The sequence below is a fragment of the Xenopus laevis genome, chromosome 8L (genome assembly GCF_017654675.1).
Source record: "Xenopus laevis strain J_2021 chromosome 8L, Xenopus_laevis_v10.1, whole genome shotgun sequence".
Taxonomy (NCBI): Eukaryota; Metazoa; Chordata; class Amphibia; order Anura; family Pipidae; genus Xenopus; species Xenopus laevis.
In genome coordinates, this window is record NC_054385.1 from 41,765,653 (window position 1) to 41,782,677 (window position 17,025).

The 17,025-nt window shown below is 37.6% G+C and overlaps 2 protein-coding genes across 2 annotated transcripts in view; one reads left to right on the plus strand and one right to left on the minus strand.

Annotated features, from left to right (window-relative positions):
• Positions 1 to 17,025, minus strand: part of smarca1.L (SWI/SNF related, matrix associated, actin dependent regulator of chromatin, subfamily a, member 1 L homeolog) — a 59,096-nt gene that overhangs the window by 22,533 nt on the left and 19,538 nt on the right. Inside the window, exons 4-18 of the mRNA XM_041572727.1 lie at positions 16,517 to 16,617; positions 15,162 to 15,262; positions 14,806 to 14,985; positions 14,194 to 14,349; positions 13,331 to 13,462; positions 12,386 to 12,454; positions 12,187 to 12,296; positions 10,948 to 11,174; positions 9,887 to 10,008; positions 9,131 to 9,283; positions 6,425 to 6,557; positions 5,121 to 5,269; positions 4,634 to 4,753; positions 2,196 to 2,306; positions 367 to 480 (exon numbers count right to left, since the gene is read on the minus strand). Coding sequence (XP_041428661.1) covers positions 367 to 480; positions 2,196 to 2,306; positions 4,634 to 4,753; positions 5,121 to 5,269; positions 6,425 to 6,557; positions 9,131 to 9,283; positions 9,887 to 10,008; positions 10,948 to 11,174; positions 12,187 to 12,296; positions 12,386 to 12,454; positions 13,331 to 13,462; positions 14,194 to 14,349; positions 14,806 to 14,985; positions 15,162 to 15,262; positions 16,517 to 16,617 — 1,978 coding nt within the window. The remainder of the gene's footprint in view (positions 1 to 366; positions 481 to 2,195; positions 2,307 to 4,633; positions 4,754 to 5,120; positions 5,270 to 6,424; positions 6,558 to 9,130; positions 9,284 to 9,886; positions 10,009 to 10,947; positions 11,175 to 12,186; positions 12,297 to 12,385; positions 12,455 to 13,330; positions 13,463 to 14,193; positions 14,350 to 14,805; positions 14,986 to 15,161; positions 15,263 to 16,516; positions 16,618 to 17,025) is intronic.
• Positions 1 to 17,025, plus strand: part of gab3.L (GRB2 associated binding protein 3 L homeolog) — a 144,854-nt gene that overhangs the window by 8,043 nt on the left and 119,786 nt on the right. The window lies entirely within an intron of this gene.

Here is a 17,025-nt window from a genome sequence, read left to right on the forward strand (position 1 = left end):
ATTCCCTTGACAAAGTCTGAGAGGCCAATGAGTTATAGGCAAAGCTGCTGCACTCATGCAAAACAGTCATATTTCAAGAATTGTCCCTTTATGTCCCTGATATTTATTTATCTACCATGTTGTGTCACGGTCTGGGAGAACAGCAGAGTGGTTACAAAGGTAGTAAGGTGGAGGTTAACCTTTCCAAGGTAATAAAATAATATACATACTTTTAAACTGTAGACACATATGCTTTAGACAACTATTTAAGGAGTAATAAATGTTTAACATGAACATATTGCACAGCCTTATCATAGATAAAAAATATTATTCTTTATAACATGCTAATGAAAATGAAACTGCCCTTGAAATAATAATAGTAAGTACCTTATATCCAATTGTCTTCCTGTAATAAAGAATCTCTTTTTCCAACAGCTCAAACAATCTTGGTGGGAAAAACTGAAAATCTTGAATGTTGGGCTGCTTTGGTGGCCTTGGTGCCTGTGTAACACAAAAAAATAATATAAATTAGTCTGAAAAGTATGTCACATATTGGTATTTTTTGGTATAGGATGGGAGGAACACCTATTTGGGCCACTCGGGGTTATTTCACCAGCTAGAACACTAGAGCATGGGTTACACGCGACTTACACCCAGGGCAGGGCCTTCGCTAAGTGGAAGTGTTCCCTCTATGGTGTAGTGCAACTACATCCCCCCCAGGCTACTGTGCACACAAAAACCACTTGGGCGCCAGGAGGTTCTTAACAATCAGGAACGGTTTATTATGCCAAAAAGGGCAAATGACCACAGGTTTAATACTCACGCAGGAGTTGAGGAAAACAGCATATTGAGAGTTCACACAGATCAAAGGCAGGCTCACACAGAGAGTACACAGGCAGATGCAGTACAACCTTTCCCTCCTGGAAGTTGTCAGGAAAGCAGCTTCTACCCTACAGTCCCTCTTCACTGAGGTGCCTGACTGGAGGCAACACATAGAGCCTCTGGGAAGTTACTCCCTTACTGCAAATCCTTGTTGGAGCTTCAGCTGCTCTTTCTCTCTATCCTATCTGCCTTTCTCTCCTAGAGAGACTATGACAAGTCTGCCCTAGTATATCTGTTCCTCATTCACGGGGTTGCCTGGTCCCCGACTTGGACACATGACTTCTTCTGGGCCTATTGCACTCAGTCCCCCTGAGCACATCCAGCTGGAATCACATCCAGAGGCAAAAGAGGAAGAGGCCACTCCCTGCACACACTATATAGGAGTGTGTCAGAGCAGTGTCATCAAATCTCTCAGCCTATCACTGTAAAGGTTATTCTGTAACAGGGATTCTACCCAATAACCCAAGGAAATGGTGAAAAGATTAAATCTATAGGGCCTGTATCCCTATAGGGCCCTACATATACAATAAAAAAAAACATTCATTTATATTCGTTATGGGCTTTTAATTTCAGCTTGATTAAAGGACCTTACAGACCCTCTTATAAAAATCACCCTTTGATTATCATTTTACCCTGCTGTCTAGAAGTCAGGTTACCCCATGTAAAGGTGAGAGTTGTATTTTATTTAGGAAAATAAATGTACCTTTCCATCACCATGCAGAATTGTTGCTATAAAATGTTTTCAGGGGGTGCTCCATGATGCCCTTTCTTATACCTCACAATAAATAAATGATTACAGGTAAGGGATGTTATCTGGAAACCCATTATTCAGAAAGCTGAGAATTACAGAAAGGCAGTCTCCATTAGACTCCATTTTATCCAAATAATCCATATTTTGTAAAAATATTTTCTTTTTCTCCGTAATAATAAAACAGTACCTTGTACTTGATCCAATCTAAGATATAATTAATCCTTATTGGAAGCAAACCAGCTTATTGGGTTTATTTAATATTTACATGATTTTCTAGTAGACTTAAGGTATGAAGATGCAAATTACAGAAAGATCCGTTATCCGGAAAACCGGATGATAGGTCCCATACCTGTATTAGCTTTTTTTTAGTATAGAATGGCAAATACTCAATTTACTGATATAGGAAGCATCTCCTAACATGGGTGTGTTACTGGAATTTTTCTGAAGTCAAACCTCTGATGGGAAAAACAAAAGTCCTTCACAGAGATGCATTTTCTACAAAAAGAGGTAGTGATTTTGTACTTTTCTTGTAATGCATTTTTTGTACAAATCGTATTAAAGTGGTGGGAATATTGTCTTTTACCTTAGGCGCTCTAGGTTCACTAACACGCAAAGCATCCCTGAAATATGCATCCACTGCATAATTGGCTTTACGCTCTCGTTTAGGGGGCTCTATCCACTCCATCATGCTCAGCTAAATGAATAAAAAGGAAAAAAAGAAGCACTTTAGAAAAGTATCCACTTTACTGGAAATTACTAAACAAGATTATGGTATTTAAGTGGCCAATTAAGATTGTGTACCAAGAAATTAGATTACTTCCAAATTCAGAGGTCCAACTTGATGAGTCAGCTGTAATCAAAGGAAGAAAAGCCATGTATTGTATAACAATATGCCTGCACCAACATTCACTATTCTTTAGAAAAAATTCTAGAAGAGAGAATACTATATTAATAATTTCTAATAATAGGGAGTCTGCCAGACAACTTCTTTTTTTATAAATCAGTATATTTTATGTAATACCTATAAATTCTATTTAACATGTACACTTGTACACTGTATGCTTTTTTAATAGGTGCAATTAGAAATTGCAGAAAATGTTAATTTGCGTTTGGTTAATTCAGATTTAGTCTGTATATCAGTATTTGCAAGTAGTTTCCAGAAATAGAAATGGACAGGGTTATTTGGTATACATAATCTGATGTACTGTGTCTTAACACTCCTTAGAAGCTATGAAGCTAGAAGTGTGTAGGGTGAGTGCTGCATTCAGTTACTGGGGTTGGCAAGGAGCAGTGGGAAACATTAGAGAGGAGGGATAAGTGACCCCAGTAAACCTTGCAAGTAAGGTTTGATAGAAGAATAGTCAGGTTAATGGTTGTGTAACACACAAACAATTCAAGACGTATAGATTCACATAAACATTGTCTTCTTCACTATTATAGCTTGCTTGCATATTTAACAGATACTGGGCCTCATTTATACATATAACAGTGGGCAAATCTGCACCTGGGTAGTAACTCGTGGCCACCAATCAGATGATTGCTTCCAGTGCTGAACATGCATCTAGTTAATAAAAAAGCAAATTACTGGTTACTGCACAGGTGCAAATTTGCCCACTGTTTTTAAATGAGCCCAAAGCCTATACAGAGGGCTCATTTAAATCCACAGATGCAGTGAACAAATTGTCATTTTGAGTGCAATCGCCATGTTTTTTTCCCACAGTGCAGCATTTTGTCCCAGAATTCCAGTGCGATTGCGATGGCAAGGGAACGGTGAACCTGACGCAGGTGAGCAGCATTTAATACATTTGTGTGCAATTTGCCCAAAATAATGCAACTGTGCTCGCATATCATTGCAAAGCAGATGCACTTGTGCAAAAGTGCAACTTGTGTAATTTCTGGTGTTTGGTGTGCAAGTGATGTCTGTCCCAGATACTTTTAGGGGTAAATGCACTGCATTGGCACTACCGCCTGCTCAGGAGATGGCGGTAACTCCAGGGTTCCATATCAATAGGGCTCAATTTGATAAGGAAAGCAGGACCGAGTGGTGCTGACCAAAATTATAAGGAGCACAAAGAGTGCATTTTGATGCAAGTAACTTTAAAGAATGGGGTTCAAAATGCAACTCACTGGGGGAAAACCCCTTTAGTGTTTATTTTGATTCATTACAGTGAGTCTCAGCTCTATGTGCCATGGCTTTAAAGGAGTACTAAATGCTAAAAATGAATATGGCTAAAATGTCATATTTCATTTACTGAACTTACTGCACCAGCCTAAAGTTTCAGATTCTCAATAGCAGCAATGATCCAGGACTTCAGACTTGTCACAGGAGATCACCATCTTGGAAAGTGTCTGTGATACTCACATGATCAGTGGACTCTGGGCAACTGTTGAGAAGCTAAGGTTAGGAGTCGTTGTAAATTATTATGCAGAAAATGAGGTTTGTCTGTAATATAAGGTGATTCTACAAGGCTGATTTTTAAATTCTGAGACTAGTTGCACTGGTTTCTGTGCTGCCATGTAGTAATTATCTTTATTAAGTACTAATCAGCCTTATTTTGTGACATTTATATTCTATTTGTACTGTATATTTTGAGTCGGTCCCTAAGCTCAGAAAGTGACAGCAAGTGACAGCAGCAGAGAGCATGTGCAGTTAATCAACAAGGGGAGCTACTGGGGCATCTCGAGAGAGACAGATCTTTACTACTAAAGGGTAGTAGTTCCCTTGGGCTGGTACTGAAGCCCAAAACATAATGTACAGCATTTCTACCTACTTCTTTAGTTAAGCTTTAGTTCTCCTTTAAAATCAAGTTACAGTACCTATTACTGCAAATTTTCTCTCGTTACAACTGGGATTAGCCACCGCAAGAACTCTATATTTGTCACACGATCACTTGTTAAACAACAGGAGACTCTCTCTGTGAAGTTGAGAGTAACTTACAATAATCAGTGCGTAAATAAGTCAGTCATCTGGTTTCACGTGAGTGTATTACAATGTCATATGAACAGAATCATATACAGTACCTTTTGCTTTTCTCGATAATCTTCTCCTTCAAAGTTATATAAACTCGTTTCTGTGTCCACAGAGAAGTTTCGTAGAGAGCTCTCTCCCATTTTTTGTAAACGTTCTGCCATTTCAGCAGTCTGGGAAGACAAAGTAGTAAATATCATGAGATTTCAGGTGTGCTTTCTCTGGGTGACCAGGCAAAGCCTTAAAAGAACTGTTCCTATGTATGCTAGATATATCCTAAAGCTACTCAAGCAAGTTTGCAGACTTCTTTATATTGCTGTAGTCGGAAAAATCATTAAATGCATAAATAAATGAACCCCAACGAGTCAAGTACCAATAAATACATTTTCCTTGCAGCAGTGAGTATGATATCTTTTATTTTGGGGGAAAAAACATTTGTGTTAGTGGTGCATGGAACACTGGCCTGTTATCTCTGGCCTGTTATCTCTAAATAGTCTGTAGAGGGTGTTTAATGAACTGCCAGATGAATTGGATTGTTACCTTTTTTTCCCCTCTTTCCAAAATCGTGGTTATATCTTCATCAGTCAGTTCACTATCCTTTGAAGCAAACACATGAGTGGCTCCATGACGTATCATCTGGAGCATTTCATCTTTTGCTAGTTTGTTTGACTGCTGGTCTATTAGCCTTCCTAGATGAAAAGATAAAATCCATTGCAATTATTATTGCTAAACTTTGGATAATAATCATAGCCATAACCATAAAACAGAAATCACTCAGCTGACATAGATATTGAAGTGGCTAGCAAAGATTTCATTGTAGCTATAAATTCACCTTTAGCAGATATATCTAAGCATCAGTAACATAACCAAGTCTCTCTGGAAATCAATGGTTCTTGACCAAAACAAATCCATCTTTGAAAAAGTATGTTGTCAATTTTAATGTTGTCTTTATCTAATCCAGAAGAAGGCAACGGTGTTCTGCTGAAGCAGTCTCTAATTTGGCTTTAAAGGGTCGTAAACAAATCTTCTTACTACAGGGATGGGACTTGTTATCCAGAATGCTCGGGACCTGGGGTTTTCTGGATTACAGATCTTTCCGTAATTTGAATCTTCAATCTAGTCTACTAGAAAATCATGTAAACATTAAATAAATCCCAATTGGCTGGTATTGCTTCCAATAAGGATTAATTATATTTTTGTTTGGATCAAGTACAAGGTTCTGTTTTTATTATTACAGAGAAAAAATTAATTATTTTCAAAAATTTAAATTATTTGGATAAAATGGAGTTTATGGGAGGCGACCTTTCCATAATTCTGAGCTTTCTGGATAACGGGTTTCTGGATAATGGATCCCATACCTGTACTAAAACAGAATTGTTCAAAATGTGGGCTTTAAGACACTTCCAATAGTTTCAGCAATCTGCAGGACATTTCCAACTGTTTCAGCAATTGCAGGTTTGGTAATTGTAGATCCCCAATACAGAATGATGCACAACACTAAAAATTTCATTATGCAACCTTAAATACCCCTTCAATACATTGGGAAGCATATCTGTATATTTGTCATTGTCCCTTAGCTGAGGGCTTATTTGTGATTACGCTTATGGCAACCTGTTCCTGAAGTAGGATCCAAATCTAGGATCCAAAACCTACATCAATAAAGCTGAAAAATTGTTCAGTTTAGCTACATAGAGGCTTGTGTAATGGCAATAAAGCACTTATCTATGTTAAATAGATTCTTCTGAGAAGCAGGTTATAAATAGAATTGTGTAGGCTTATATATATTCCTGGTACTTGCTGTTGGTGGTTGAGTTTTTCTGTTATCTGTTAATGAGCATACATACCTTGCTGTATGACTATAGAATCAAGCCTTAGTTTAAGCTCAGCTCTTTCTACTATCCTTTCTTCCACAGTATTATCCGTAATGAGACGGAATACACGTACTGTCTTTTTCTGGCCGATTCGATGTGCGCGATCCTGTTAGAATCAGAACGAAGCAACAAATGTCAGGCTTGTTCAAAGTCAAGCACTTTCCATTTTCAAGTCAATTAGTATGCCATATATTTATTTCTAGCATACTTGCATAAATGTACTGCCACTGCAAACTTCCTATGTTAAAGAAGTAAAATGAATACATTTCCTGTAAATTAATCCATTATCTCACAGCATGGATTCAAGGGTTTTGGTCTATAGTGCAAGGAATGCCTCTAAGACAGCCACCACTAAACAGATGCAACTGTACATGTGGTACTATGGCCACGTGAATAGGTGTGCTAGCATAACCTACCACCTAGTAGCTAGAGAAATTATTCAGTGTTGACACCAGAGGCATGAAAGCCATAGGCAGTAAGCCTTACATAGACATCCGAAGAACAGAGGGAGGATCCCTACTGTGACACCTAGAGGTAACAGGGCTAGCAGAATGTATTATTTTTTTAAATCAATACCAGAGAAGGCAGTGTATAACTGCATACAGGAGTTAACAAGGTCAAAATTATTTAGGGAGCCACTTACGGTACCCACAGGGCACAACTGCTAGTTCGCTAGTGCCCCCCACCGGATATATATTTTCTTTAAACCAGTACGAGCACTCAGGTGTATAGTTTGTGTGCATACAAGTTAAGGTTTATCTTTACATAAATGGGGGACTGCCCATTTCGTCTTACAGCAACCACAGGCTTGTACCTGTTTCAATATGGCATATGGTGGCACTTTATTCAAGTTTTATATATTTATTACCCGTTTTATTAGTAAACGTTCCAAAGGCAACTTGTTTCTGTTTTGTTTATCTTAATATATTGTGTAACTGCTACTGTGTGGCAATGGCAAGTTGTCTGTGCAGCATGAGGAGGATCCACCAATTGGATCTTTGTCCAGGGCCCATCAAGTTCTTAAAGGAGAAGGAAAGCTACGGAGGCATTTTATTGCCAATAGATTAGCTGCAATAGTGCAAGCTAGAATGCTATATTTATTCTGTAGAATGTTTTACCATACCTGAGTAAAAAGCTCTAGAAACTCTCTGTTTGTTAAGGATAGGAGCTGCAGTATTAACATGGTGTGACATCACTTCCTGCCTGAGTCTCTCCCTGCTCTGGGCTCAGATTACAGTAGAGAAGGGAGGGGGGTGGGGAAAAGGAGCAAACTGAGCATGCTCTTGCCCAGGGCAATGAGGTTTAAGCTGAAAACAGGAAGTCTGATACAGAAGCCCATGAGTACACAATAGAAGGAAAGAAATGCAGTGTTTCTTTTGACAGGGGACTCAGAGCAGCACTACTTTGGGGGTTTACTGGTATATTTAGATGGACCTTTCTGATAAGGCTTACTTAGTTTTAACCTTTCCTTCTCCTTTAAAGTTCACACGGAGTAAGTGACACCCTGCTACCAGATTTCAGGAGCAGAGCACAGTGTCAGGAGACAGAGCAATCAAGCTCTATCTTTACCTCCTTCCATAGGGGGCGGGTGGATCCCAGGCTTATCCAGTAGAATTTGATTATAAAACCTATTATAGGTAAGTTACATTTTCTATTTGTTTATTAAGCAGGCAGTAACAAGAGGGGGTCTAGAGCCTACATGGGTGTTTTGACATTGCTCAAGTAGTGAAATTTTGTTCTCCTTTAAGAAATTTTAGGCTTACTAAAGTATTGTAACAATATTAAATAGAAATGCAAGTTCTTTGCAGTTTTACAGCCAAAGGAATGGACTGCTTTGCATCTGAATGTAGTTACCAAACCCCATTCATTCTTAATTTCCAAATAAGTTTCCTTTATGGTACACCTTATGCTGTACTAACCAGTGCAAAAGCTATAAAACGAACAAACCTATCCGAAATAACCATTTCAGGATGTTATGGAGCATAGCTGAAATATGCAAATACAATTTCCGTTTCTAAGGGAGAAAAGCAATATGTGCCGAAATAACAATGCATGATTCAAGCAAAAGTCTTGAATCTAACTAACAGAGTCCTCTTTGGGGGTGCAAATAGGGGTGACTGTTCTAGGCTCCATGCAGCAGCAGTTATGTATAGAGAGAATGCAGGCTATCACTTTTAAATGGGCAAGATCATTTGCTGTTGAATACCAAATGTCAGAATCCTGATAGAAAGCATGATAGTGGAAGTGTTGGGAGCTGTATCTAAAAAATCCATGATTTATTAAATTAAAAAAAATCCCAAATTTGCAATTTCCCCTTGCACTTAATGTTCAGTTATATTTGTGTGCAAAGGCTCTAACACAATGCCATTTCTTGCTCTGCATCAGCTAACGTTCCTTTTCTCCTCCATTCTTCTTCTTCATTCTATGATACTAATCCCAGATTGGTTGAAACTCTGAGGAAAGTAGCCCATGATTTGAGTGACTACAGGCCTCTCATTTCATAAGTCAAGCGAGTAAATGTCATGAGAGATGGCTCAAATTACATTCAAGTCTTTACAATACAACAGTCGTCAAAGTAGCTCAGTTAAGCTAACTGTTGTAGAATATAATTTTTTTTAAAATATCTTAAATGACTGCAATTCTGTTTACGTCATGCTGTGGATGATAAAGGCAACTGACCATGGCTTGTAAGTCCACTTGTGGGTTCCAGTCTGAGTCGTATATGATGACAACATCTGCAGTAGCCAGATTTATTCCAAGGCCTCCTGCACGGGTACTCAGCATGAAGATGAATTTGCTGCTATTAGGACTATTAAAAGTCTCTATTGCAACCTGGCAAATCAATCATTTCAGCAATATTAATATTTATACATCCTATCCTACAGTCCTTAGTGATGTGAATCTGATAATCTGCAGGCAGGAATTAAGTTTCACTGTAGAATACACATCAAATCATGTACTTGCATTTTACAGTTCAATGTAAACTCACACTAAAACACAATTTATAAGCATGCAAAAAGTACCTAGGTATGTCAAATATGAACAGTGGTTGGCTAATGATAACCCCTATGTGGATTGGCAGCCTACAGGAGGCTCTGTTTGGCAGTGGACACTGTTTTTATGTAGCTAAAGCTTGGCTTCAAGCCAGGAATTCACCAAATTAGCACCTGCTTTGAGGCCACTGGGAGCAACATCCAATGGGTTGGTGAGCAACATGTTACTCATGAGTCACTGGTTGGGGATCACTGCCTACATGAAGACAACCCCTTTAATTGCACTATAGGACTTTTAAGACTGTAAAGCATTGAACCCAGAAATCTCTATAACCTAATCTTTTAAAAACAGACTATTTTTGTTTTATGCATATTTAAGCTGCTGCAAACATATCTGTATATTGGAGAATGCCTTCATTGCACAGGCCATAATTGTCTTTACCTCTCTTTGTTCATGTGGTGTCTGTCCATCTAGTCGACAGTACTCATATCCACGCCACATGCAGTAATCTTCCAGAATGTCAAGCAATCTAGTCATCTGGCTGAAAATCAGGACTCTAGAACCTGTTACACAATATATGATACCAGTTGTTTTTTCATTCAGATTTTCATCCTTTAGGGTCAAGCATTTGTTCTCTTAGCATTTCATTTTTAAAAAAATTGTTGTGCAATCCATAACTAGTAATCGCACATCACATACCATGTGGTTACATACACCTAAGGCCGAAGCCACTGAAGTTATAAAAAAACGTGTGCAAGAGGATTCTTCTTAACAAACAAATGATGTAATAAAACAGCTGAAGTAATTATACACTGGAAAAGATTACATTCATTATGGTTTCTATTTTCATATACAAAAGATTGAAAGAAATTGAAATATATAAGCATATTATGGTAAGTGTGCCACCTAGTGCATATGGAAATCTTTGCGCCTTGCTTGAAAAAGTAAGGTGTCCTGTAATTGCTACTTACGTGCAAGTTGTGACTTCTTAAAGAATACTTAGCCTTGTGGAAATTGAAAACAGGTTTTCATCATTGAGATCATTGATTTATAATACTTAAATTCTTCATAATTCTTTAGAAGTCTCAGAAATCCCTTATGACTGAATGACGAATAGTAGTAATTAAAGGTGAACTAAAGACTTATATAACTGACCTATAATTGTGGTGCTTTAGCCGTAATGATGCATAGATCTAACCCCACAAAGACTTCAGTTAAGGTTACCCTGCAGGCACTAAGCATATGTTGAAAAGCAGCTCACAAGAAGGAGCCACTAAATGAGAAATACAAATGTCACTACTTGTGCTCTGGAGTCCTGTTTGGGAAAATATATAAACTGAAAATATGGAATATATACAAATCAAAATAACAGCAAAACCTACATACACATTTTTTCAGGAAAACTGTTATACGGGCTATGTTTATGAAACATACACAGCCAATAGAAAAAGCAATGCTTGTTTGCAGAAAAAGTGTTTTTTTTTTATATAAAATATTGTTACCTTGTTCTTTAAGCTTTGATAGTAACTTGTCCAAAACCACCATTTTACCACTATTGTACACAAGATGAGTGTCTGTGGTGTACGGAGGTCCAGGCTCAGCACCGTCAAATAAATAGGGATGGTTGCAACATTTGCGCAATTGCATCAGGATGTTGAGTAGTCTCATCTTATCCATCTTCCCTGCCGAGTTTAGAATATCTATATCCTTCATTAAAATTTTTGTATACCTAAAGTTTTAAACAGAAATGAAGTGAGACATTTATCAGTATTCAAGCAAATGCCGTAATAACTGGCATATTTTTGCCTTTGTGCCATGGGGGTTGCAAAAGAAGCTAAAGGTATTCTTAAGTGACAGCATTCCTAGGTGTGATTAATGTAGAATGGATGTGGGTACCCAGGGTTTTTTTGATCACATTGATGTAATGCCTCTCAGGAAGTCTCCAGTGATCAAAACACACCTGTCCACCAGAAGCCGTTTCCTAATTTCCTGAATGAGAAATATGTTGCCAATGCTAGGTGCTAATGCTGCCAAGAAAGTAGTGGGAAACACAGAAGTAAGCCCACTGTGGAAGTCAAACCACCCCTCTTGCCAACAGCTTAACCCCTCTACTTGTCCTGAGTTTGATAATTCATGTGATGTCATAATATGCATTTTCAGATTGAACTAACTATATTATATTATTCAATATTTTTCAATGCATTTTCTGGCAATATCTTAAAGTGCACTTATCACCTTTTTTATATATGCATTTGAAGGACAGCTGCCATTTCAAAATAAAAGATCTTAATGTGGACATACAAATGCAGATTTAAGCTTCTTATTGATATGGCAGATTTGATTTTCCCATCCAATCGAGGACCACATCTGCACGTTGATGAAATCCTCGATCTGAGAACCAGCATATCTGAAATTATAATCTGAGAGTTAAACGATGGGCTCAGCATGATATTGCCAACCTGAAGGCAGGCGTATCAATAAAAGATCCGATCATTTGGCAACCCCGCCAAACAATTAGAACTTATAGTGTATGCCCAGCTTTAGTCTTCAATCAAGATGTTTCCCAGCATTAGGATGTACAATGAATATGGTCAAACCTTTTAAAGAGTCAAGCAAAACCAAACGGTATTCCAAATCTATAAATGATTAGTATATTATACCCTCACCCTCAAATGGAATACAGTAGGGTAGAATGTATACACATTTACAGCTTATCAAAACCACTTTTCAATTAATCTTACCATTCTCTCTGCATTTTACCAAGTCCCAAGTAAATTTTGACTTCCTTTTTTGGGGGAAGACTTTTTTCTACTTCAGCTTTTATGCGCCTTAAAAGAAATGGCTTTAAAACCTGGTTAAGAAGAACAAAGACATCACCACAAACAGATTGTGTTAAATCACAACAAAGAGCTTTTAAATAAGTAAGTGGCTGCTACTTACAGCATGAAGCCTTTCAACAAGCTTTTGATCACCAAGACAATTGTTTGTATCAAACCAAGAGTCGAAATCCTATGAAAGACAAAATACTTTCAGTTAGGTTTAAAGAATACTATTACAATGATGCAGTGGAAGTAGTAGAATTGTACAGTATGTATCAATTAAAAAATACTGGAAGACCAAGGAGGCCCACAGATATAGAAATCAAAGATATGACATACATTCTGGACTGATGCAGAAAATACACAACCCTGCAAACTAAAGCTGCTAAAAAATGCCCTGATTTGGTCTGGCAGTTTGGTTGATTTTGACCATAAAACCCAACAACCTGAGCATATATGACATCTAAGAGTGTGCAGTTTAGACAGACCATGCTATGAGTATGTTGCTTAGTATCTATTTGCACAGAATATTAGGCCCTGTATATGGAACAGCAGAAAACCTTAAAAGATGATAATCTATAAAAAAAAAAATAGAAGCTCAAATTTGAGAAAAAAATGGCAACTGATTCAAATAAATGGAAAAAAGAATGGAAAGACAATGAATTCTTAACCAGAATAATAATGTTAGTGTTACAGTAAACATTGTAAATAATGTAATCTTAATATACAAATCTATTACTAGAATATAAAACATTATGTTTTAATCTTTTAACTCTTACCTAACACTATAACGTTTTTACAGCAAACCTGCAGCTCCAACTGGCGATTCCATCTCTCCCAAGATAACCCACCTAGCCATGACACAACCAAAAAACTCTACCTATTTTTGTAGTCTGTAAACTTTATGAGGACGGGATAACTGCAAGGTATGCAATTATCTCACAATAATTTATAAATACAACATTCAACCTTTTAAACTAGAAAACATTTGTGTACTTCAGATGTCTGGATGAGGGAAATTTAGCAGAGACTAAAGAGATTCCATATCACAATGTTTGGTACTTACGTCTGCTGAATTAAACACATCAGGAAGAAGGAAATTAAGTAATGCCCATAACTCGTGGAGGTTATTCTGGAGGGGAGTGCCAGTGAGCAGTAACCGGTTTGTGGTCTTAAATTCACGAACTATTTCTGATAACTATAAAGAGAACGAAATGGCTCATAAACAAGATTTTGGGATGATGCAACACTTGTCTTAATATTGTCCAAAAAATCGCATTTGCCTGCTTGATGTGACTCTGAATTTCAAGACTGAAGGAAAATTATAATAATTTATATAGTATAAGTAAAGTTTATCTTGCTCAACTAACACAATAGAAAGGAATTTAGAAAAAGTAAGGTTCCAGGTCCCCTTTAAGTAAAATTTTAAGTGCTTGAGCATCAGAGCTTAAGGCTATATTTTGACCCCTTGGGTTTAGACATCTACAGTATATCTATTAGAGGTTTAACTTAGTCCCACATTCGACATTTGTTTGTTGATGTCTATGGTTGACTATTTGTTCTTTAGGCCAACAAACTGGCTGTAGAGTCTAGACACACCAGCCAGGCATATCTGAGGGCTGAACACCCACAGCAGTGAGTACTGTAATTAAAGCCTGAGAAAATATAGTATAGTATACTTGAGACCATAAACATTACCATTTTATACCTGTATGGTGTGAATAGCAAAGCTGGCTTTACACTCTAAGATCTACTAGTTTAGGAATGCAGCCAAATGAGTAGAACTTTTTCTACAAGCCGATGGAGTCTGCAAGCAATGCTGGTTATGACCAGTTTTAAAGAATTTCTTTGTAGCTGAAAAATGTGATTTTCTGTATCACAAGATACACCAGCATCAAACGCAACAGAACCGGTAAAACGGATTTTTACCTTTGATTTTTCGTTCTTAATTCTGTGTGCTTCGTCAATCACGAGGTACCTCCAGTTGAACTTCTTGAATACAGATTTTTCTTTTATGACCATTTCGTAGGAAGTAACACAAACATCCCACTCGCCTGGCATCATCACATCACGTATGAAAGCAGCCTAATTTAAACAGAGCAGGATAGAGACAAGCTGGTTTATTATTTTCTGTTTTCTTACTATTTTACTTAACTTTTATTAATCATTTTTTCCATCCAAATTATAGTGCGGAAATAGAATGTACTACCTTTTAAACAGTAAATATACATACACATATGTAATATATTCAGAGGAATGCTGTCAAAAATAAAAAATGGCTACTTTTGAAAACAATGTGTAGTTTAAAACATATACCCCCATATGTAATAAAAGCCCATTGCTACTGCACTAAATGGACTGTATGTAGTTCTGCCCATCAGGACTGGATAATTACAGTTCTTGGCAGTTTTTGCAAATAAAATTAGAACCCTCTCATACACTCCTATTCGATGATGAATCTTTTAAATAAGAGTCATACTATAGTAAGTTATATTTTATACTGTAGCAGGTGCATTTGATGGTTTGTAAACTTGATCTTACCCGAACATTTTTGTCACCAATAAGGCAGACTGCACAAAGTGACGGAATCCAGCGTTTAAATTCATTCATCCAGTTGTGTAGAGTAGATTTAGGAACCAAAACCATATGAGGACCAGGAATGTTTCTATAATGTTTAAGGTAGCCCAACAAGGCAATCGTTTGGAGAGTTTTTCCCAGACCCTGTGATAAAAAGGGAGGCACATGAAATGTCACACAAAAAAAAATATAGACTGCATGATGATGTATTATGGTGTATTCAATACATATAAATAAATCCAGACAAAAGCAATAAACACAAGAATACAGACAAATTAGAAATCCCGTGTCCCAATGAGTTTCAAGAAGCCATTACTTACCATCTCATCTGCCAATATGCCATTGATGCCATTCTCATACAGAGAAATCATCCAGTTCAGCCCTCTAACCTGGTAATCTCTGAGAGTCCCTCCCTTTATATCTGAAGCACAAATATATCAAGTTAAACAAGCAGAAGAATTGTAATTAAATCAATAACAGAAGCCGATTTAAGAGAATACTTAGGGGCAAATTCACTAAGATTCGTAGTTGCGCCAGGCGTAACTTCGCCGCACTTCGCCAGGCGTAGTTTCGCCAGCGCTTCGCAAATTCACTAAAATCCGAAGTTGCGCTCAGGGGTAGCATAAGGTTGCGAAGTTGCGCTAGCGTTGATTCGCTAAGTAAAGCGAAGTTACGCTAGCGAAGGCTAATTTGCATACGGCGCCAAATTCAGATTTCAATGGAGGAATACGTATCAGCACTACAAATGGCTAGAAAAGCTTTAAAACATCAAATAAAATTTTTATTTTGCCCTACACATGTGCCCACTGTATAGGTAAGTTGCCATGAGTCAGGAAATGTAGGGGGGAAGGAGGGGAGCCGCAAAAAAAATTTCGATCTTTTTCAGCCTATCACCCATAATGTAGAAAACACGCCAGCGTTTTTTGGGACTTTTTTTGACTTTTTTTGAAGCAATCCCTATCTACTCTATTGCGCTTCGCCTGGTCTGAGGTGGCGAAGGAAATCTAGCGTAAAAGGTAGCGTTCAGTACACTGCGCGCGTTAGTGAATTTGCGTAGTTACGTCGCTAACGAAACTTCGCCAGGCGTAAGGGTGCGAAGTAACACTAGCGAAACTACGCCAGCGTTCGTTAGTGAATTTGCGCAGTAACGAAAATGCCAAACGCTAGCGAAGTAACGCTAGCGTTCGGCGCTTAGTGAATTTGCCCCTTAGTGCTTTGATTTAAGGCAGAACTTTAGTAAATAACTTTTCTGCATTTAAAATCAGTAGATTTATGGGTATTTCCCCAGCTGACCATGCCATGCATATCTAGAGTTTGCAGGTATGGATTAAGTACTCTTTAAATGAAGACCTGTGAACAGCAGTGAAAATAATAACATAATCACAATGAGTGAGATCAACTGAACAAAATCAGCATGTTATTATGTTTGCAGCAGTTACGACACTAAAAGGACCAGAGGTTAGAAGTTTAAAGGAATGCTTGCATTCTGTTGAAGCAGAGTCTGCAATTAACTCAGGCCAACGTCATTTACCTTTGCAAACTCATTTACAATAGGTGCACAATAAACAAAAAACGTAGGTAATACCTGTTGATCCTGTTACTTTCTACCAAGAACTAATAAGAAAAAGAGGGCAGGTGAGCGAGGTATGACTCTACAGCTAAATGTATGACTCACAAGAAGGTGACTCTTCAAACCGCACACAGACATTGGCTGTTTTTCGGCTTTCGGATAGCAGTTCTTCATCTTCTTCTTGTTCTGTGCGTCGGTGGCGATAGCTGCAAACAAAACCATTCATATATTGAAGCGTAAGTCATTGCAGCACAGAAAATGGCAAGATTAAAATCAGGCTAGCCTGGACCTAGAAATTTTAACTAAATAAACTTGCAATCACAAAGAAAAAAAGAATCTTGCTTTTCATTTGTGCAAATATTTTTGGATGATTTTTTGTGTATTTATTTCTGTATGCAATGAAAACAAAAAGGTTGTATAATATTGCCAAAATGTTATCCAATCCAGCCAAAGTTGACGGCTTTGTTGAATAAACTGAAGCCTAGTTAAATAATGCCCACATTGATTCACCTTGCTTTTGTTGCATTCAATTATTATTCAGCCGTGCAGCTAATGCGGTGTGTGTGGGTTGTTTTTATTCTGCCATCTGGGTCAGTAGCTGAGGGCAATGATCT